Source organism: Oculina patagonica, chromosome 8, assembly GCF_052425735.1.
Source record: "Oculina patagonica isolate OP01 chromosome 8, crgOcupat, whole genome shotgun sequence".
Lineage (NCBI taxonomy): Eukaryota > Metazoa > Cnidaria > Anthozoa > Scleractinia > Oculinidae > Oculina > Oculina patagonica.
Window position 1 is genome coordinate 4,764,295 of NC_135765.1, and position 22,539 is coordinate 4,786,833.

The 22,539-nt window shown below is 37.8% G+C and overlaps 3 protein-coding genes across 4 annotated transcripts; all 3 read right to left on the reverse strand.

The window, feature by feature from the left end:
• Positions 1-280: 280 nt before the first annotated feature.
• Positions 281-10,947, reverse strand: LOC144663391 (uncharacterized). Of its 2 annotated transcripts, XM_078524315.1 has the most exons (15): positions 9,782-10,947; positions 8,943-9,183; positions 8,702-8,819; positions 8,033-8,136; positions 7,726-7,841; positions 7,268-7,344; positions 6,834-7,111; positions 6,108-6,259; positions 5,701-5,788; positions 5,257-5,495; positions 4,293-4,385; positions 3,804-4,020; positions 2,746-2,832; positions 2,355-2,501; positions 281-783 (listed from the first exon to the last, which is right to left on the reverse strand). In XM_078524315.1, exons 1-15 carry the CDS (start codon positions 10,682-10,684, stop codon positions 764-766), a joined length of 2,880 nt encoding a protein of 959 aa, XP_078380441.1. In that variant the 5' UTR covers positions 10,685-10,947; the 3' UTR covers positions 281-763. The 2 variants fall into 2 exon arrangements, with proteins under 2 accessions (XP_078380441.1, XP_078380442.1); XM_078524316.1 differs by lacking the exon at positions 2,355-2,501 and having other exon boundaries at positions 282-783; positions 9,782-10,946.
• Positions 791-2,347, reverse strand: LOC144663429 (uncharacterized). Its single transcript, XM_078524374.1, has one exon. It carries the CDS (start codon positions 2,140-2,142, stop codon positions 901-903), a length of 1,242 nt encoding a protein of 413 aa, XP_078380500.1. The 5' UTR covers positions 2,143-2,347; the 3' UTR covers positions 791-900.
• A 4,397-nt stretch (positions 10,948-15,344) lies between the features above and the next one.
• On the reverse strand, positions 15,345-20,268 carry LOC144663458 (uncharacterized). The gene is made up of 4 exons (XM_078524418.1): positions 20,137-20,268; positions 17,319-17,625; positions 17,046-17,195; positions 15,345-16,193 (listed from the first exon to the last, which is right to left on the reverse strand). Exons 2-4 carry the CDS (start codon positions 17,623-17,625, stop codon positions 15,811-15,813), a joined length of 840 nt encoding a protein of 279 aa, XP_078380544.1. The 5' UTR covers positions 20,137-20,268; the 3' UTR covers positions 15,345-15,810.
• Positions 20,269-22,539: the final 2,271 nt, after the last annotated feature.

Genomic DNA, 22,539 nt, shown 5'->3' on the forward strand with positions numbered 1-22,539 from the left:
TCTTATTGTTTAGCACAAGGATTTTCACTTCCCAATGAAACACCAGTAGAATGACTTCTCACAGAGCCACAGCCTGAAAAGTTCAGGTTGCTCTGCTGCTTCACTAGCAAATAATGATTTACGGTAAATTTGACAAGAAATTTTACTTCCAAAAAAACCCTGGAGAATTACTTCCGGTGGAAGATTAATTCCCGGTTGGTCTTAAGTTTTACACAAAAGGACTCCAATATTTATTGCAATTGAAATAGCTGGAGAAGTACTTCTTGGAGATCCACAACCCTCCCCCCCCCCCAAAAAAAAAAAAAAAAAAAAAAAAAAAAAAAAAAAACCAATGACCAAGCTGCTCTGCTGCTCCAAGGCCAACTATTTATTTAAGTCAGTGGTAAAGTTAAAATTAGATTACCAAGAATTAAATTTTGATGATTCAAAACCAAAATAAACACTAAAAGAATGATCTCACACAGAACTGAAGCCAAATATTGATTTAAATTTGATATTTAAATAATGTAATAATTGTTTGACGAGGTTGAGAAAAAATATCTATATATGTGCATGTAATTTACATCAAACAATTTTGTCCATTGCTATTGTTCTAGATTGTGACATTAAAGTGATAAAATGAAAGCTGTACATAAAAACAATAAACTTATCTACAGTTTTATCAGTAAGGACTTACTTGTAAATTTTAGTTCCCAGAAAGCACCCGGAGAAAACCAGTTTCTCACAGAGGAGCAGCCTAAAAAGGCCAAGCCCCTCTGCTGCTTCAAGAAGGCCAAACAGTTCCTGCAAAATTCATAAAATGAAATTTTAATGTTAGTGATTGAGGAATTGTTTTAACAACAAAGCTGTGATTCTGTATGATATGGCCCCAAACTGGGAATTTAAAGTTATAAATATTGGTTACATGGAAGCCCACTTAATAATCTGAATCATTAAATGTTTCCTTAATTGCCTCATCTCTGTGTATTTCCATGCAAACTGATGAACTGCATCAGAGGCCCCTTTGAAAATGAAGTCCCTCGCTGCCAGAATGACACCTACGCCACAGCTGCCAGTTCCCTGTCCTGTTGAATCACAATCCCTTTGTGAAGGCATTCCAAACCTTTCAAAATCATCTAGAGAGGACCAAAATGAACTGCTGAAACACTGGGCATGCGGTCTCATTTCATGAAAAACATCAAGGACATATTTCATGGCAGGTAGCACACTGGTATGGGGGGTCAATTTATACCCATCATCAAACAGAAGCCTTTTCCCTGCCAAGTCAATAACAATAATACCCCAGTGCGACTGATTCATATGCAGTGGACAAAGAAGAAGATCAAATTCATTCTCCCCTGAGGTGGAAAGTACCTCCTCAATCTTTCTAGAAACAAATGCATTGTCTCTTGTCAACAGCCAAGTATGGGTCTCAGAGGGCAAATACAGTGCTTTTGAGCCATGGCAATCCTGTAGAAATCGTAAAATGCAAACATCAATGATGAAATTGTCAAGGTACCTCTCCTCAACCAAGGTGGAGAAAGATGCAACATCAATAGACTTTTGACCAGCCCTTAGTACTGTTTCACTTGCACTCTTATTCCACAGTACATCTTTTATGGCACAAATTTCTGTCTCGCTCAACCCATCTGGCTCTACCTCAAGCCACCTTTCTTCGCTCCGAATAGCTGACTTTAAAGAAGAGATCTCACAAAACTTCTTTAGGACTGTGATGCTGTCTCTGGAAAATGTTCCGAGGTTTGCAATCTCCACACCTGTGGGCTCCTGGTGGCCTACCTTTCTTCTTAGTGCCTTATCAGCCTCTTCAACTAACCTTTCTGGGGGCCTTTCATGAAGTGACAAGGGATCTTCTTCAATGTATGGCCCAAATACAGCAGTGACGTGAGCAGAATAAAATCTGTTAAGTGATACTTGGGGCACAACAATTCCACTCAGTTGGATCCTTGTTAAAGATGACACACTTTTGACCCATGCAGAATGTTTACCATTTTCATTGGCTGAACTTGATTCAGTTAAGTCAATAACTGGAGACATTTTAGTGCTTGATCTAACTACTGGGTTTGCAGGCATGCAGTCGGATTGCACATTTGGTACCGGTACTTCTGTTCTACTTGCGGGTATAAAATTGTTGTTGTTGGCCATGGGCACCTGGGCAGAAAAATCTAAGGTGGCTGCAGATAAATCTTCACATTGTTGGGAGCATGATTCGAACTGGGGCTTTAAGGATTTGGCCACCTTAGCAGCATCTGTGTGAATGGACGCCAAAAAGCTTTCATAATTGGCTTCCCAGGTATCATGATCATACTGGAACAGAGGCCTGGGATCATCAATTGCATTTATACATGCTCCTTTACCCTTCACAAAATGATATCCTGGTGTGTCCTTTCCATACATTAACTGAAACAGTTGATTCATGGCAGCAATCCACTTCTCATCCTCCTTGCACCAGGGAATGTCACCCTTGGACCACCCACAACCACGAAAGTAAAAGCTCTTTTTACCTGTTGCAAATTAAACCATAGCAATATTATAGCATGGGTTTTACAGTACCTTGACTGGTATTCAATGTTCAAAAAATATTATCAGAAAAAGCATTAACCTATAATGAAAAACTTACATCTAATGTATGACTATTGCAAGATGATGGTTTTGGGTAGAAATATGTACATTGATTGTAAACTGTTAAATCTGCATCACTTGATATAATTATAATAATTTTATTCCAATATTTGCACTGCTACACACCTGCAGTAATACACTCTAACGCTTTGAGGAATAGGTAACGTAAAAACAGCATCATTTCACAAAGCCAGTGAATCATGATCTGGTCAACTGAAAATAGCAAAATACAGCAAACAAGCAGTTCAGCATATTTAAGTAATTACAAGCAATTGTTCTCAGCTACATGTTTGTGTCCCACGCACTGGAACAAAGCGAATTATCATAATTTATAGTCACACCTTTCAATATACGGTAGCACACAATGTTATAATCATTAACCCGGAGGGTCTTTAGAATCCTCAAAAGCTGCAATTTTGTGTCCAAGTTTTCTCAGAATGTATAGAATTTCAGGAAATGATTAGTGAAGAGCATAAACTTGGTGTACTCTATTGTGCTATGACAAGAACCACTTTTTAAAGTTAATTCTTATCAAAATGAAGATAGCATAATTTATACAAAAATTTCATTCCTGTCATAGCACAAAGGGGGTTATGTTTTACCACTAGGAATATGTATCATTTAATTTGGCTAATGAATGTATTAATGAGCAAGGCGGGTCCTGCACAACCTTAAAGTCGATTGAGTTATCTTCAGAATGCAACAGATCAACCTAGTCATGTATAGATTGGAAATATATTAAACTTTGGGAATAAAGCACTCTCTCAATAACAGTTAGCTAAAAAGCAGTTTAATACACCTTTTTAAACCATGCCATAGAAAATACAGCCAATCAGAATACAGGAAAGCCGTTGTATATTCGACGGTATTCAACCCAACCTTCCCATAGTGCGCTGCGACTGCATTCTTGACGAAATTTAGTAAGCGTAATTTCTATGGCATGGTATAAAATAGTTACACAACACTTTCTCGTGGTATACTATGGAATATCCCACTTGTCACTTGTATTTTCTTGGCATACACACTCGCCTAAAGGCTTGTGTGTATACCGAGAAAATACAAGTGACTTGTGCGATATTCCATAGAATACCACTCGAAAGCGTTGCATAACTAGTATATAAATAAAATCAACAAACTAGTAAATGATATTGCCATCAAATTTGAGCTTTATACTTAATATGTACCTGAACTTCCAACTCCTCCTTGATCATGGTTTGTTGCCCTTGAGTAAATAGCACGATGGACTTTGTGTGAGCCCTCAAAGCCTTGGTTTGCATACTTTGCAAAGGTCCGATGAAGGCGCAGCAGCATTGCTGAGTGTTCGATGGTAAGGTGGCCATAATCTCCCATACCAAGAGTAACACCAAACAAGTGGCGCAGGAGAAACCCCCAAAGCTTACACTGTTAACAAAATTAAATTTTCAGCATGAGCTCGTAAACCAAATTAACCTGTAAACCTTTATGTACATGTATGTAAGCCCTAAAAACTATTGCCATATTGAAATATATAATGTACTTCCAAGAGGCCATTTCTCTAGAATTGGGATATGGATCCTTGTGATAACAATGTTCAAACTAAAGGCACTTAGTTATTCAAGCCAATAAAAGACTTCTAAAATAACCATTAAAATAATGAATTTTAGTATGTATCTCAACATTAATAGATGGTGTACCTGTATTTCGTAAATGTCAATTTCTTGGTCTTCACTCTCCTCAAACTCACTACTTCTTGTCACCTTTGCAATTTCAATCCACTCCTGAAACACCTAGTAATGATATACACATGACAAACTGATGATTTATTCATTTTTTGTTTGCAATATATATCAGTAAACAGTACAGTAAGCCTCACTAGGGTTTGGATAATCTGTGAGCCAATGAGCCATGTGAGCCATTTCAGTAAGCCTGAATAGCACTTTGGTAAGCCTAAATAGCACTCTGGTTAGCCTACAGTTAGCTTAGGTAGCTTGTGATTAGCATTTTATTGGGATTAGGTATTTCTGGCTCGCATGCCTCACGAGACATGTGAGCCATTCCTCTTAGCATAAATAACACATTGGTTAGCCTACATATAACCCGGGTTAGCCTAAATAATACTCTGGTTAGCCTATGGTTAGTTTAGGTAGCTTGTGGTTAGCCTTTTATTGGGATTTGGGATAGTATTCACTGCTAGAGCTCATCTCAGTTTCAATAGCATAGCTAAAGCAGCTAGGAATATTTCTACTCTCCCTAGATGGGATGCTAGTCCATCGCACCGGCAGGATACCCCCAAGCATTAAAAAACCAGTTACCCATTTAGCCATTTACCCATAGCTGGATAACACTATCCACAGTGACTGGGTAAATTGGGTGGAGGGAGGTCGTACGAGAGTAAAGTGCCTTACCCAAGAACACAAAACAGTGACCTCAGCCAAGGCTCGAACCCGGAATGTTCGCTCTGGAGTATGGCACACTAACCATTAGGCCACCATGACTCCCATAAATTTTGAACAAATTATGGAAAGTTAATTAAAATTGTGTTTGCTGGGAATTTGAGTTATCCAAATGAAATGGATGTTTGAGTTACACAGGTCTAACTAACATACTTACATACATACAGTCGCATGATATACAGTACAACCAAGTGGTATATTATACCTGGTGAAAATGAGATATTTGAAGTGAGGCAGCAAGCTTTGTCATTTCTGAAGGTTCTTCTGTCTTTTGATCAATTTTCTCATCTCCTTTTCTTTTTCTCTTCTTTTTTGGTGGAGGGCCTGAAGGTGCTGAAGGTGCTTGCTGCACTGCAGATTGCTCACAGGAAAGGAATTTTTGCTCAATTTCCTCTAACTTTCTTGACCATACTTCTTTCTCATTTTCAAGAAACTTCTTTAAATCTTGAACAGAATATATTAATCAGTGACTTAAGAGTATAAAATAATAAAAACAGGTATATTCTATTAATAGTGAATTTAATTCAATGAATTATAAATGTAGATCAAGCTGCTGTCGTATCACATCCTTAAGTAATTATATTACTATTGTAATTATTAGTGTAACTATTTAATTAGTTATTAGACAACATGATCATCAAAACATTACCTTTTGCTTCATCCAATTTGATCACTTCCTTTTGAGGTTTCCCATAATCCCTTTCATATTGTCCACTTTGAATGATTTCCTCAACATACTAAATTAAGAAGGCAAAATAATAATTATTTGAAGTAGGCATAAATATTATTCTACTGAAACCACTTCATCTCAAAAAAATTTTGTACATGATAAAAGTACGTAATACAACTGGATCACAAATGACAGCATAATGTCCGTGATCACAAAGAAACGTGTGGATACCATAATTTTCTCGATTTGCTACCACTCGCTAAAGCACTGCATTCTACATGTATATAATAAAATAATGTATTGCATTAACAACACTCTCAGTAAGGACGAAACCTTCAGGTTAATTATTACAGGATCATGCACAATTATTGCTAAACTGTACTTACCTTTTTAACTTGGTTTGTGAAAGTAACAAAGCCAAGTACAACATCTCTGGAAGCTCCTTCCACCTCTTTGTAATAGTTTGCTACTTTGTTAGGTGGTAGGGTTTTGTTGATAATGTCTTGGATATTCGCCAAGATGCTTCGCTCTGTGCTCCCTAGCAATATAAACAGCAAATTCATTCAAAAGAAATTCAATATAAATAAAATCTGTAGGCATGCATGCAGCTGAAAGTAAACAGATAGGTAGATCATACTCATTGCTGTAAGGTACAGTATGGCAAAGGTATTTTGCAGAATGCAAATTCACAGAATACAAAATAATATGGTCAGCAGTTTGCTTGTTTATTTGATTAATTTAAGGGCAACATGCTATCGCCATTCCATCATTCCACCATACAATCATATTAGGGCAGAATCAATGGCAGATGATAAAACAGCAATAAAGTATATCATATTGCCCTAAAATAACCAACCTACTGTAATTAACCATACTGCAAGCCAACCAAAGTGAAAGCTTAACTGTAAATAACACAAGCGAATTCGAACAGGAGTAAAATCTAAGTGTAGGCAAACGGTGAAGCTAGCTGTAAGCAAATCAGGGTAAAGTTTACATGTACCACATACAAACTAACTAGTGACATTTTTCTGCCATTCCCCATTCTGCCACTGCATTCTGTGTTCTGCATTCTAATCTGCTCTGCAAAATAAACCTGCCCCTTTATTAATTACCAGAAAATGATGCAACAGATATGTTGTTTTTGTCAACAGCGGTCTGCTGGCCTTTTCGAAGCTTTACGTTAATTCTGTTGTGTCCCCGTGAAAGTTCTGGACCATAGTCTTTGAGGGCTTCGTTGCAATCATCCAGCGTTTTACACCTATATGCAAACAAACCAAGGGAGCCAAGAAGCTGCTCGGTGTTCCTCATTTCACTATGTAGAGCACAAAGAGTGACATTGGTGAGCTCCTCATCCAAAAGAAACGTCAAATCATCACGGATTCCGGACCACCTTAAAAGTAAACAAACAAATGATGAATTCAAACTGTAGTGCAATTTATGAAGTTTTGGTAATTACTAATTAAACAGTACGTGATGTGCAAAGTTTCAAGCAATTTATCACTCTACAATATATACAGTTATGTTTTATTCATTTTGAGGAACTCACTTTCCAATGTTTGCCTTAGACTGCAGACATGTAAGACACACTTCATCGAATGATCCACCCCAGTGTTCTTTGCAGGCCTGAAGAAAATAACAAAATAATATTGCAATCAGTTTACATTTTAATTTCTATGGTCAGAAAATTATCTTTATTATTACAGTGTCCTTATTTCTTTTAAAACATAAATTTACAAAGAAGAAAATAGTACTGATGATAATAAAGCAATAGACGCAGATACACTAGTCTATAAATAGCTTCATCCAAAAATTCTAATTACCCAGTAGAAAAAAATGGTGTCATTTTGAATAAAAAATTATTATATTAAACAAACATGCCAGCCAAAAAAAAATGGTGTCATTTTGAATAAAAAAGTATTATATTAAACAAACATGCCAGCGAATTAATGTTCTATTATAAAGATGCCAAAAGTCAATAAAATAAATAAAATGACAAATACCTACCCTTAAAGCATCACATAAGAAACAAAATTCAATCTCAACTCCATGGATACCAAGCTTAAAGTTCTTGTCGCCAATCTTTTCAAGCAGCAAATACAGTGCTTTTAAGTCCAAAGTGACTGCAAATAAAATTTTTGTTATGAGTGTAAAACATTTGAAAACATCAAAAAGAGCTTAACAAGCAGACATGATTTCTTTGAAATAAACAGCAAAAACACACCTCTTGAAAGTGCAGAAAAAGTGATGAAGGGACTGATACAAATTATAACTAAATGCTAGCTATATCCTCAGTTTACATTAAATTGTTTACCTTTAAATTTGATTGTGTAATGTCGTCCGTCAACAGTAAGACCCAACTTTTTAATAGCCTTCTTTTCTTCATTGACCCTTACAATCAACATTTTAATATCTTCCCTACATTGAGAAAACATAAAGGAATATGCATGCATACATGAACAAATATGTCACTGCTGTTTCAGAAAAATATTGATCAGTTTACTTGCAAAAAAATATTGATTCTAAAAAAATCAAGGTTAATTGCACCAAAAGTAAGTCTTAAACAGTGCTGCAAATATTTTTTTTTCACTTGAAAGGACATAATGTCCTACTAACTTTAAGGTACCATTCTGGTCAGACAAGAAAATTGTGATCTAAAAGTTTTTTATTTCTCCTTACGGAAAATGAATTGCGATAAAAAAATTGGCTACGCTTATGTCTGGCCATAGTAACTTGGGATTTCATCGGACATTAGCAAATTTTGGTTGGCAAATGACCAGTGAATGATGGTTATTTGAAGCTCTACCTTAACCAAAATAGCATTAAATAACAGTTCTTCAAAAGAGTGCATCCATGGCTGATCAAGCTGATCGAGTCCTTGCATGCGCTTACCAGTATTATAGCTACAATAATTATAAATAAAAAATGAAAATTCATATTTTTAAAAGTAAAAAAAAAATGACCAGCAAAAAATATAACTCACTTGCTTTCATCACAGTTAGCTATTGCAATAGGCAATACAGCCAGAGAACTCTGAGGACTTTTCCCTAAGCCTGCAGCTTTTAACATTGGAACAACTCCAACGGAAACTTGTGGTCTACCTAAAAAGTACAGTAAAAAACCAAATTGGGGATCAGTTAAGAAATTATGTCATGTTATTTATTGCATTGTTTAACAAATTATCAAATTTTCACTGCCTACAATAAAATGATTCATTCAAATACCAGCAAGAGGTCGTCCATCCAGTTTCAAATTAAACTCCAGCACATCAATTTTAGATAAGTCCTGGTGTAATCTACTTTGCCTTATTTGCCAGATGAGGGCCATTTTGAGGCTGATCCCATGACCTCTAAGGTCTTCGACCAGGGGTTCCAGCTCAAACACCTTTCTCGTAACAGAAGAGACCAGATCTTTCTGTGCCCTTATGTTATTGGCGCTCAACAGGATTCCCACATCTGTAGATTTCTATAAATATTGAAGGTATAGGACAGTCAATACAATTTGATTGAAAAGCAGTTAACTGAATGCATTTAGTACTATCGTGATTCCTTTTTGGCATTTTCACTGTCATAGAGTGATAACTAAATTAAGTTGGCACACAAATAGTCAAAACAAACAAAGAAAACACTTAAATTAGTGTTTATTTACCACCATTGTCACTTAGATTTGTCTTCATAAATCAAAACACACCGGAAACGTTTCCAAGGTTTCTGTCAAGAACAGTTTAAGGAGGTTTCTGACAACGGTTCTTGCAAGCGATCATAAAAGTGAACTGGTTTAAAACAAATTTTACTCCATGGTCATAACACATGCACCAGGGTATTTCCTTTTCTTTTTAATCTGCATATTAAATTATAAAGATACTATTGATCATGATAAACACGTAGGAATATTGACAGAATGAATATTAAAGACCCATGCGGAAAATTACAAATCTTACATAGCAAGAAAAATTTCATATCCCCCCCCCCCCCCCCCTTCCCTGGTGCACCACTTCCCACCGGGTAACAAAAGAATATCTTGTTTTGCCTGAACAAAAAATGCATATAAAAATTAAACTTACCTTGCTGGTACCAATATTAAGGAAATTGAGAAGCGTTTGCCACGATCGATTTGGGAGTTTCGTGGCCAACTTCACGTACAATTGTACCCAATGGGGAACTCGTAGAGACTCCAAATGCCTTTTACTCAAGTCCTCGCTTACTATTGACCCAAATGCCTTCTTGATACCTTGCTTCTCAGCGACCGTTTCTACAGCCGTCGATATCACGTCTTCTACATAAGATTGATTTTCCTTTGAGCAATGCAAAAGCCCATAGCCAAAGGCTTTTCCGAGTGTAGATGGACACGGTGCAATCTCTTCTTCCAAAACAGCCAAGCATTCACTGGCGACGGCTCCCGTTCGCTTTACCTTCAATCGAGGCCCCAGTTCAGTTTTTTCAAGCTTTTTAAGGTCTTCAAAAGGTTTGGCGAGATCCCGCCCGGGAGCTACATTCGTTCCAATACTGCAGCCTGCTTTTACTTCGGGATTCATGTCCTCTGGCGACGATGGTGGCGTTTCGGGCAAGTTGGCGGGAATCTCACTTCTTCCCGCCATTGCAGTAATCGGAAGAGAGTTAACGACGTCTCTAATCGCACTAAATTCAAGCGAGGCGATTACTCTGTTCTCCTTCGTACTTTTCCCTCGCAGAGCTCTCGTTAGGATACCAAAAAGGGTCGACACGACGACCAAATCTTTCTTCCTCGCCGAACCAAAACACGATGCATCGACCTTCGCGCCATTGCAATCGACAAGGTCGTAAATGGAAACTACGGCGATTTCTTCGCTAAAAGGTGCTACCGTGCTGGCCACTGTGTCAAGTTTCGGCCTCGATAACCATTCAGTGGAAACGGCATACCACTTTTTGGCGTTTGAAAGCGAAGGCCCAAACACTCGCTTGAGGCGAAGGGAGTGCGGGGCCGCCATTCCCGCTTCGCCGCTCAAAACCTTTGAATTTCGCGCGATGTCGAATGTTTTCTTTCGATCTCGCAATTATTAACCAACCACACAGCATGATCATCTTCCATAAAAGTACAAATTATCTGGTCTTCCTTTCTAACTCATACAGTGACAAGAGCGACAACTCACTTACCGCAAAGTGACAGATTTTTCAATCACGCAAACACCCGCAAACACAAACTACCGGAAATTAGGCCCCAGCTCCAGCTGCGAATTTCAGAGTCGCATGAAGCTCGTCATGTGATACTTCACTGGCTGTTATAGTCTCCCTCACGATCGAAGAAGGAGTTCAGGATTGGCTTCCACGTTTCAACATGGTCAAAACTGTTCAGGACTGTCATTCCGTGATGCTTCTGTCGCAGTGATTCAATCCCTTCAAGAACTTTCCTTTGTGCATGTGCATGAATACTGTTTTAGTATATTGTCTTGGAAGATTCACTTGTCCCTTACATGGAGTGAGGGCAGGAATGTTGCTAGTGTTGGCACCTTCTTCATTTGTACTGACTGTTGAAACTTCGTGCATTTTTTTAGTCCAATTTTTGTGTGGACGAGTTGTGTATGATTGTTGCCAAAGGTTGTAAACGCTTCTCTATATAGTTTAGAATTTTTAAGTACTCTTTCAGTATTTTGGTTATGTTTAGTCATAGTAAATAGAGGAAAATGGTTATAAGGCCCGAAAAAGTTCTTTGTTGTATGTTTTTGTTCGCTATTTTGGGGGTTGACCCTGCACAAAACCTGACAAAATACAATAGGTGGTTACGTGTGTTCATGTAACTAACCAATAGAAAAATTGCGATTACGTAACTCATGCATATTGTATGAGCGCAAAACAAAAACAAAAAAATTCGGACACGCCGACGACGCACGAGCGAGTGTCACTAGAAAAATGGCCGCCAAACATCTAAAGGCTTTGTATGGGATAAAAACAATAACGTGAAATAGAATGACTTCTGGTTTACCTGGAACAAGTGCCGAAATACAGTCGAGTTCCTGAACGTTTCTTCAGCTGATACTTACAGTTGCATTTCATAAACAAATGTTCCTGGCTTTGCTTTTTATTTCCGAAGCTTGGTGTGGCTTGGCCCATGCAACGCTCTATATTCAAGAGGCCTGAATCCTTAAAACAGCGATTTTGATGCATCGTAGTAGGTGAAATAATCTTGATATCCCAGTTGCCGTGATCGCTTGAGAAAAAGCATCATATGAAGTACCATTTGTCTAATTTTTACTCCTTGGGATGACTTCTTCGCTTTGCAAATTGCTTTCAAAAACCATAACAATCGCATAATGAACACCAGGCAGCAGTCCACGTTGAAATCCAAAAATCCGTTGTCTTTGAATTGCGATATTTCAGCCGTCTTTGCTCCAATTTTGCTGCAAAAGACATCGTTTGATAGCTCTTTTGCTTCCAGTTTAATTATCGTGCAATATTTTTGACCAGTGGTTTAATCCTTACTACACAAAATATTCCTCTATGTAGGCCTTATTCTTGTGTATCATCGTCGATGTATACGAGCCCGAAGTCAGGCTTTCGAATCAGCGGCTATTATCAACTTTCATGATCGATTAATGCATCAAAATTCTCCGACTCCAATGTCCGCGATTTCTGGCCATGGCAGGGTCCTAGACCTTCCAACATAAATCTTGGCCTCTTTGTTTGCTTCTTTGATGTTTACCGGGCTTCCCAACTATTTCTCTCTAATATCTATGGTTAAGTGGATTTGCAAATAAAAATGTTATGTGAAGGAACAGTTAAGCACAAAATTGTTCTTTCAAGACATGGTTCTCGATGAAAGCTACCACTATGCAATATTAAAACTCTGTGCGGTTAGAAAAAAATAGCGAGATGGGAGCTAGCAAATATACGCTGAGTCGAAAATGAAACTAACGGTTTGCAGTGTTTCCCAGCCCTTTTAATTTGGGTCAGTACATGTACTTAGTTATGATACAAAATACCCAATCAATGGTCAACAAGTTGTGATCATTTTCTTGACATTAGTAGGTAGCTGATAAAGAGTTGTTGTGCTGTCCCATAAAAGTGTAAGGGCTGGAAAATACCGAAAACCGTTATCAGCCAACTTAAGCGTTGGAAAAACGGCCTTCAGGTGAAACCCCGCCTTAAAGTATTGCGAATAGGCTTCACTTTGCTAAGTGATAAAAATTTATTTCTTCTAGTCGTGTAGTTCAATCATTTATTTCCATTGTGCAAAATATATTTATAAATTTAGACCTTTATGTCATTAAGTTATAATGCAATCTTGACAACATTCTAGATGTTATGTTAAGCATACTAATACAGCTCATGCAAACCGGGCGACTTACGCAAACCTCGGACTGAGTGTTACTTAAGATACTGCTTTCCTAGTGGTTTTTGCTGTACTGAACCCTCCCTTTCAAGCCAAGGTGGTTAGTTAAGGTGGCTCGTACCAGTTTTCAGGTTTTTGACTGTGCGACGTTTGGAAGAAAATGGCCAAAAAAATAATTAAAGATCGTAACAATTTTTTTGTATAATTAAATTACCCATTGTGTTGTTGATCCAAAATACCAATAATTACGTCATCAGTGGTTACCATGGCAACGATAGGCAATGATTTTTTTGGACCCTTTTTCAGCTTCCGGTGCTTATATCTTGAAAACTAACTCGATGACCCCCATTTTTTTTCTCGTGATAACTTTAAGCATATGAAAAAGAAACTGTATAATTATTTTAAAAAAATTCTACGAAGCGGATTTTTTGCAAATGCAAAAAAGAGCAATTTGTATGTAATTAAAAATTCCTTTCGTAGAATTTTTTTAGATTTTTTCTGGCGTTTCCTTTACATAAAAGGAAAATATTAGGGCAATAAAAAATAAGGGTCATCGGGTTAGTTTTCCTGCTAAAGCCTTCGCGAACTCAATAATTCCCACGCGCGTTTCCGCGCACTTTAAAATTTCGATTTTAAAAGTTTGGTATTTACTCATGCTCAGTTCTGACTACCGCTGATCTTTGCGGGCACATACGCGCGCAACACGCGTGGACTTCCCCTCGCTTTGTCTGCGAAACTTTTCGGCTCAGGATTTCATGGGATTTAGCCAGTTTCAGTTAGCGCCAGTTGTGCCTCTTAGGTCTTACTGTTTAGTATTTCTTTGTCTGAATAATCATGTGTTTGAAAGCGAACTCAAATAAGCTGAAACGAAAAAAGTGGAATTGAGTCACGATCTCCGACAAGATCGATCGTAGCACATGCGAATTTGCTTTTGTAACTCGAGCAGCGAGATCCGAAAACATTTTGACTGTCGAACATTAAGTTGACTTAAAATGTTCTTGTTGAAAAAACTTCAGTTGAACGCGGAATTTCTTTCTTAAAATGAAGAAAAGCAACCTCGCACTCGGCCGCCATGTTTGTTTTCCTTTTCAAATCTCGCGCGTGACTCGTGGGCATGAAGCGTGACGCGCGCGCTAGTCACCAGACTTCCCACGCGAGAAAAACCGGTACGAGCCACCTTAAACATTAACCGCCCGATATTAAGCTTCTCAAGCTTTTTGTTTTATATCTTGTTCGCAAACAGTGTGTGAAAGAAGTACTGGGTAGCACTTCTACTCCAGGCGAACCTTCCTTCCAATCTGGCCACTAACACAGCAGTAGCAGTTTATTTTTAAATCGGCGACAAGTTAGAAGAGTGTTCTTTAAACATTTTATATAAAATACAACAATAAGCAACCTTATCTACTTATATAGCTTAACCCTTTCCTTCGGTGAGTCAAAATTCGAGTTGCGGAATGTGGTTTCATTACACGAGTCTGTGGGTTCCGACAATAAGCAATTATTGGATGAGGTTGAGCATGATATCGTGAATTATCAAAACCGAGGTCGGCTAAGGCAGATAACACAGACACGAGGTTTTGATAATTCACGATATCATGCGAAAACCGAATTCATTAATTGTTTTATTGTACATTTTCAAACAATTTGCAAACGAAGACTTTTATCTGATGCAAAATGGCTTTAATTCAAAATGACACTACACGGACGAGGGGCTTGGAAACTAGGCGGACTTTGAACTCGACATGATAACCCAATATCTGCTGCAGATATTGGGTTATCATGTCAAGTTCACATGCTACTGTATATTGACTGAATGCTTTCGAACAATCACATGTTTCAAAGTAATTCTAATGTAATAATAATTAATAATAAAAGCTGTGTCGTGTGTTTATTAGTATGCTGCATTAGGTCATTATACCTTTCAATTCTGTTGATGGATGTGTGCATTCAAATGAATGATCTCGAGCAAAACTTTCATTTGGTGCTGTTTTTTTAAACGTTTTCTCAGTGGCAATTCTTGGTTCTCTCGATGAAGTAAAGGGTTATTAGCTACTGATACACTAGAATGTTACCTCGAGCTAAATCAATATTTGTTTTGCTGCAAGCTAACTTTGCACGCCAATAATCATCTTATAAAACTTTACTGTTAACTGAAAAGACGAGTATGTATGAATCAGCCTAAAACAATGGCTCGCTCGTATTTACGGCAGAACCATAGATATATACTCTCTATATGGACTATTTTAAATTAACTTTGTTACAACAAGTGATTGAAAAATCATATCTTTAAGCAATGAATCATATCATTTTAAATGCTGACTTAAACCTTTCAGTAACTACAAAAATATGTTCGATTCCAAACAAGGGTTTTTGTAAAACAATAACCACCTGGACTAGTTCTAAAACGAATTTTGTTTACAACCAACTAAGATGAAAGATTGAAATATGAGCATTTAAAGCAATGAAATAAAATCGTATTATCCAATCCATTTTGTACAATTTAGCATACACTATTATATATTGAGCCCATCAAGACACTACAAAACCAAAAGGAAAACATGGAAATCGTGTGATTTTTGCACGTAAAAGTACGTTAACTTGGTCTGCATAAGCTACTTTAAATCTTGGAAATAAAAAGTTAAACTCTACGGTACAAATGTAATTAGATTTGACGGTAATGTTGTGCATTACAAAGATTTTTTAACAAATATAACGTGACAAAGCTCTCCTCAAGATACGTTTTTCTGTTAGTTTGTTTGTTTGTTTGTTTGTTTTATTGTCACTTAATTACTTCTCGCAAATATATCCCTTCGCTTTAGAGCATTTATCGTCGTGCCACTCTCCATCATAAACCGCACCGTAGAAATTTCCATTTACTATTGCAACACAATCCTGGTTATTGTAATTATTTGGATCACTAGACATCCAGTTTTTGTACCCAGTCAATTCACTTCCGTCAGACCACTTGAACTCATTTTCAGTTTCAGCATCCGTTAGTCCAATCCAGTAATCCACTTCGCCAACAAGACTCTTAATGAAATCGTTTTCGTCAGCGGATTCGATCTTCACCAAATGAGCACCGTTAGCCTCGCATGATGTGTTCGCATTGTTCCAGTCTTTTTCGTCTGAGAAAGGTGAGTAGCATGATCCATTGTTACAGCTGTAGGAAACTGCAGCCAAGAAAAGTTAAAGGGAAGTTAAGTAAAAATTATATTTAAAAACACAACTACGCTTTTCAATTATCTAAACATGTTTCGAAAATTGAAAAGCGTTGTTGTGTTTAAGAATAATTGTAACACTTGTGTTGTGAAGACCATTGGTAATGTTACATACATACATACTTTATTTTCTTTCCCCATGGGGGCTTTTCGAAGATAATATATGCTACTAAAATCAATAATATTACATTCTACTAAAATTAAAAATTAAAATTAATATTATTACGTTCTTATTTAGGTAATTACGTTTCAATGCTTTTCTAAAAATTGAAATAGATCTACTGAGTTTTAAAGTAAGGTCCAATAAGTTTGGTAGTTGTCCTGTAATAAAATGTCCTTTGGCCAGCGGCAGTTTTTTAAGGAGCCTGGGGTCACAGGACTCGTTTTTGAGTTATAAGCACTTAATTGAAAAGGTCAATTGCCTTCCATACATGCTTTTTTCGATATAAATCTGATAAATAGTCCAAACGCAATCTGAAACGAGCATTAGTTCGCTTGGAAAGTGATATTGGGATTTTATGCTTAAAGCTTAAATTTTGGGTGTTTTTGAGAGGTTTTACTGTTGCTATGGTTACCAGTGACGTCAAGAAAATTACCACAATTCGTTTATATAGTGCCTCTCTCCAGCCAAGTGTATAAATGGGTACCGGCGAAATAATGCTAGGGGTAACCCTGCGATTGACTAGCATCCCATCCAGGGGTGAGTAGAAATACTCCTTGTCGCTTAATGCTACAGAAACCGGGATAAGCTCCAGCGGTGTGGGCCACTTATCTCGACGTAGACTTTTTATTAGTTGCCCTTACCTCCTGTTTCCATGTCACAGTGAGCAAGAATGGAGTTTCCTGAGATCTTAGAATACAACCAGTAATCACCGCTGACCGCTTGTGCTCCTTCATTCGCCTTAATCTCACCACACGAAGCAGCAGACAGCTCGGGAATAGAACCGAGGGGTACTGGAAAGGAATGACGAAAACTCGTTACAACTTATTGTCGTTGCCAAGGCAAAGAATCGCTTTAACTGAAACTACAAAAATTGTATGACGATGAGATTTGAATTTGCAAGTTACATGTATTACCTCTCTTTGAGGCCTTTTTCATGTAATATCTGTCCCTGTCCTTGACAAAGTCCTCTGGCCTGGCCTCCTTAGTTCTGTTGTTCAACTCACATATGTCTTTGAACATGACGTAGTTGTAACTTTGGCATTGCACGTCAGAAATGCACGCCTCTCTGCAATCCATAGAACGTGGACGAGCTTTGAACGTCTTAAAGGTGTGGCCCCTAAGCATCATTTGATAGATGGAGTAAGTGCCGATTCCGCATTGCTGGCTGGAGATGTTGCGAAAGATTACAGACACCATTAAAAGTACAGCGATAACTGGCATCTGCAAAATAAAAAAAAAGTCAATGACGGTTTCTGTTAAAATTGCTTTATGCTTGTCGGACCCTCGTGCTAACTAGTCGGTTACTTATATAGACATATGGCGTAGAGGAAGATCTAGTTGAACTCGAGGCTACCGAGGAAAAATCCAGCTAGTGGCAAAGAGTTTAATCCCCGGCTTAACTGATATGAGGTTTATGTCTCTTCGTTGAATTCGCATTTTTTATTTATGCATGTGCATGTGTCCAAGTCTACCAACGGAAAGAAATAACAGGAAAATTAACTACAAATTTTAAGCGACATCTATTTCGGTTAGTTTGCTAATTTTGGGAAAAAAAGCCTTTCCATTTTTCAGTGGTCATTCCAACCGGCTCTCTCCAACAAATGGTAAGCACCCTAGAGTTCGTTCAGCATCACATTGCGGTACACACATCAAGCTGCAGCGGAGGATATTTTTTGTCCTAAGACAAATTGAAAATAATCACATGTTCATCACAAACGCAACCTACCTACGCGAATATTCGAAAACGAATATTCGCGGAGGAAAAGCAAATAAACACGCGTGTGGTCGCGCGTGATGCCAAGTGAACGGGCCGTACCGCTGACTGAAACGGCAGGCTCCAAGCTAGAAATCCAAACGCAAACTGGCTTAGAGAACTGTCCCTCTGTGATTTTTGAACTGCTCTTTGAATTACTTTATTGACAACCTTTTTACACCTTTCACGAAGGATGAACCACGATGGGTTGGCTAAGTTCAGCACGCCTCAAAATGTGTACCTTCTAAAAGACCGTTTGAGGTGAAGAAATCAAATCGGACGGTTGAAGTGAATTATTGTACTTAAAGTCTAATAACCACAGAAAATAACGCAGTGAATTTCATTTTCAGAAATCTTTTTTCTTGTGGAACTGGTTAATCAAAGTCAGCTAATTGAATATGTATAAATTAGTGAAAAATGGCCATTTTTGCAAAGGGTGCCATAACTTGAACGGAATAAAATATTTTGAGCTAATGTTTTGCCAGCGCTGGAACCAGCGCTGCAGTGAGAATAATCCAACTGGACTACAGGAAGGCTTTCGACTTGATCGATCATCAAACACTAGTCAACAAAGTCTTGTCTCTTCGTATACCACGTGGTGTCGCTCGTTGGGTCTGTGATTTTTTGATGGACAGACAACAACGTGTGAAACTCTCTGCCGACTGTTTCTCAAAATGGGGACCCGTACCATCTGGCGTGCCTCAGGGCACCAAGCTTGGCCCCTGGTTATTTGTCCTTATGATAAATGATCTCAGCCCCTCTGATGTACAGACTTGAAAATACGTCGATGACACTACCCTTGCTGAAGTGGTCGCAAAGGACAGTGAAAGTAACATTCAGGAAGCTGTGGACACGGTAGCTCTCTGGTCGCGCTGCAACACGCTCCAACTTAATGTGGACAAGTGCAAGGAACTAACAATAGACTTTAAGAAAATTAAACAGTCTTTTGCTCCCATTTCGATTAATAGTGTTAAGATATTAGGTGTCACCATCCCCGATACGTTGCATTGGAATAACCACGTTACGGAAATCATAAAGAAGGCCAACAAAAGACTATACTTTATCAAATTACTAAAAAGAGCTTGTGTCTCAAGAAAGGTCATTCTTAACTTCTATTGTACATGCATAAGACCAGTTCTAGAGTATTGCGCGCCGGCTTTTCACCACAGCCTTCCCGCTTACCTAAGCGACGATATAGAACGTGTACAGAAACGCGCGCTATTTATTATCGATCCACAAGCGTCATATCAGGATATCCTATCAAGTTGTAATCTAAGCTCCCTAAAGGAACGACGTTCTATCCTGTGCAAGAAACTCTTGAATAAGATCATGCTCGATAGTAGCCATAAATTACATAAGTTCTTACCACAGGAAAATGCAAATATGTATAACCTTAGAAGTCAACGTCATTTTCAAGCATATAAGGCTTGGACCAATCGTTTTAAACATAGCTTTTTTCCTTCTATGGCAAATTTTTAATATAGTTTTAATAGATTTTAATAGTTGTATTTTTAATAATTTATCTTTGTAAATTTTTACGCAATCCAGTTTTTAGACTGTCATGTAAGAATATCAATAAACTATCTATCTATCTATTTTATCTATCTAATAGTTTACCATTACAACATTTGTGCCAAGTTTGAGCGAAATCGATGATTTGAGCTGTATCACCTCTTGCCTGTTTCTGCCCTGTTCTTTCAAGGACGCACTCTTAAAGCAATCCATTTCCGTCCGAGCCATCCGCAGCCAAAAACTCTCGTTAACAGTTTCAGTGCTCTTATATAGCAATTTTTAATGAAAATGGACCATTATTTTTAGATTTCCTTCGACACAAGTATAAATTTTGGCTGTTTAAAAATCTGGTAAAATCCGTGACAAAGCCCCTTTAAGAATGATATATCAAAAGGAAGGAAACAACAGCAAAAAAAAAACACAAACCGACTGGCGCATATAAGGACGAATGGTTTAAAAGTACGTACCTTCTTCTTATAAAGCACGATTTTCAAGATGACCCGTCAAAAAACTTAACCAGTGATGAATCCGCAAAGTACCGGGAACATTTTCGCATGGATCGATTGAACACACAGACTGGACGAAGATTTTACATGTTGTTCGAGTTTTCTTTCCGCGAACTTAAAAGATGATTTTCTCTAGATTTTTAAAGCCATCTGTTATTTTTGTAACTTTCAGAAAAGTAATATGTATCGTGATGTTTGCCTAATGTTATGTTAACATGGTAACTACATTGTAACACGCAATTTTTTCTGACATTTTTTTTAAACTTATGAAGTGTGAAAGAAATTTAACTTGAAGTGTCTTCTCATTCCTTAGATATACACTCTACAATCTCTCCTTCATTCACGATATTATTAAGAAGGCATATTACAATATTCAACATCTAAACAGAACATCGGTTTGTTTATTCTCTAAACAAACCGCTCTATCTTCAATTATTGATGTACAGATGTGAAGCTTTTTACTTTTTGTCACTTAACTCAAAATCTATACTCTGATTACCTAAAGCTTTGTTTTGAGAGTAAAGAATAAATTTGTAACTTATTTGAATGAAATTTGTTTCATAATTTATTGAAAAGAAATTGCAAGCGCTCAGTGAGTGCTAGTTATTTTTTCTTCTATTATCTTCAGTGGGAACTATAAACTTAAGCTTTGCTATCAGTGCAGTTTTTAGTTGAAGAGCAAAGTCTAAAGGCAAAGGATAGTTTATTTGTAGATAGGCAGATGACGCTTTTTACGGTTACTGAAACAATGAAAAATTCCAATGAGAAAATGCGACGGCTATACGTGTTTGTTACAAATAAATACACCCTAAATTCGCTTACAATACAATACAATAACAAATATTGTTTTGCTTCGAAAGCTCCCGTCGCTTCGAGATTTCACCTAGAGTGTGCTCGATAGTTGCTCTAACCAACGCTTTCTTTCGTTAGCTCAGTTGGTAGAGCGCCGGACTACCAAGCAAAAGGTCTCGGGTTCGACTACCAGACCGGACCAACACTCAGGGTCTTAATGATGACTGAAGAGAATATGCTGCCTTTGCAATAATATCAGCGAACGGTTAGATATTTTAGTCTTCTCGGATAAGGAGAAGAGAGAAAAGAGTAGGGCATGGAGTTCCCGATGTTGTGGTCTGGTCTTTGCTCGTTCTACTTTGCGTGCTATTGAAATGCTCGGAGATATAAGCTGCATAAGCCACTTTACAAATTCGAGGGTAAATAAAAGTGTTTGTGTATTTATGTATTTAAATTTATGTCTGATTTCATTTACAAATTTTTATTCATTTGTACGTATAAACAGAATGTGACTGTGGAAGTCCATTTGCATCCCGCATAATCAGCCTTTGGGTGTCTTAGGATTTAAAACCAGAAGCAAGATGAGAGCCCTCCTGAGGCGAGAGCAGATCAGGTGGTACGTGGATAGCCACCTTGAAAACGGTGTTTCTCCGGACCTGTTTCCGGTGGGCTAGGGCCTTACTGTGGGGGAAAGTGCAGCCAATGGGCGAACTTCCTTTCCGCCATAAATATTAATCTAACTGCGATAGCAAATTTTCGAGGATCCAAATTTGCTTTTTTTATAATCTGAGCTAAAATGCTTACTTGTTTTATATAATGGGTATCTAGTAGGCTTAAAAGTAATTTAAGAGTAACTTAATTAACGACAACGGTTCCAGTCGTTCAAAGGGGGCTGGGGAGTAAAACAAAAACTTGAGGAGGATCCGCACGGTAGTGGGGGAAGAATGAAAAGAAATAATTGTCAGGCGGGGCATGTACTTATACAGGAGCTGAGGAGAATAATTAAGATGGACATAAAAAGAGATTTTTTTCATTTTTTTTTTTTTCTAGCTTCGTGACATTGCAAGGTGGAAAGTTCCTCTCTTGTATCATGACAGGGTGAAAACCTCACAGTTGGAAGCCCAACATGAAGTCTTATCTCTCGCGTTGCAAACCACAATTGGAAGGCTCCATAATTTTGGAGAGAAAAATACACTACAAGCAGTCTCTCTTTACCCGTAGTGGGTAGAGCTCGCCCCCAGTTTAGCGCTCCCACCTTTCGTTCAAAGGAAACGAGAAAACCAAGGAAATGGTAGACTGCTCTCTAACGACGCCTCCATTCTATTATATCGCATCATCTTCACTTTCTTTTGGAAAGGCGTTTGCAAACACAACATGTGCGTTCCAATCAAAATAACTTTTAAGGGAGCTGGAGAAACGCTGTAAAATGGTATAACGCCTATTATTGATTATTTCCTTATTCTTCACCGACAATCCCGTCCATCAGTATTTCCCCCTTCAATCTCTTTGTCACTGCTGCTGACGAACTCATCACCGATTTTTTCGTATCCAATTGTTCGTTCATGATAAGCT

Bases quoted from the DNA above. Each gene is read 5' to 3' on its own strand.
- LOC144663458 (XM_078524418.1), bottom strand. From the start codon at position 17,625: ATGCCAGTTATCGCTGTACTTTTAATGGTGTCTGTAATCTTTCGCAAC. The intron at 17,196-17,318 runs GTAATACATGTA...ATTCCTTTCCAG, and splicing joins GAAAAAGGCCTCAAAGAGAG to TACCCCTCGGTTCTATTCCC. The intron at 16,194-17,045 runs GTAAGGGCAACT...TCTTGGCTGCAG, and splicing joins CTGTGACATGGAAACAGGAG to TTTCCTACAGCTGTAACAAT.
- LOC144663391 (XM_078524315.1), bottom strand. From the start codon at position 10,684: ATGGCGGCCCCGCACTCCCTTCGCCTCAAGCGAGTGTTTGGGCCTTCG. The intron at 5,789-6,107 runs GTAAGTACAGTT...TTCTTAATTTAG, and splicing joins TCACAAACCAAGTTAAAAAG to TATGTTGAGGAAATCATTCA. The intron at 4,021-4,292 runs GTACACCATCTA...TTTTGTTAACAG, and splicing joins TTGACATTTACGAAATACAG to TGTAAGCTTTGGGGGTTTCT.
- LOC144663429 (XM_078524374.1), bottom strand. From the start codon at position 2,142: ATGGCCAACAACAACAATTTTATACCCGCAAGTAGAACAGAAGTACCG.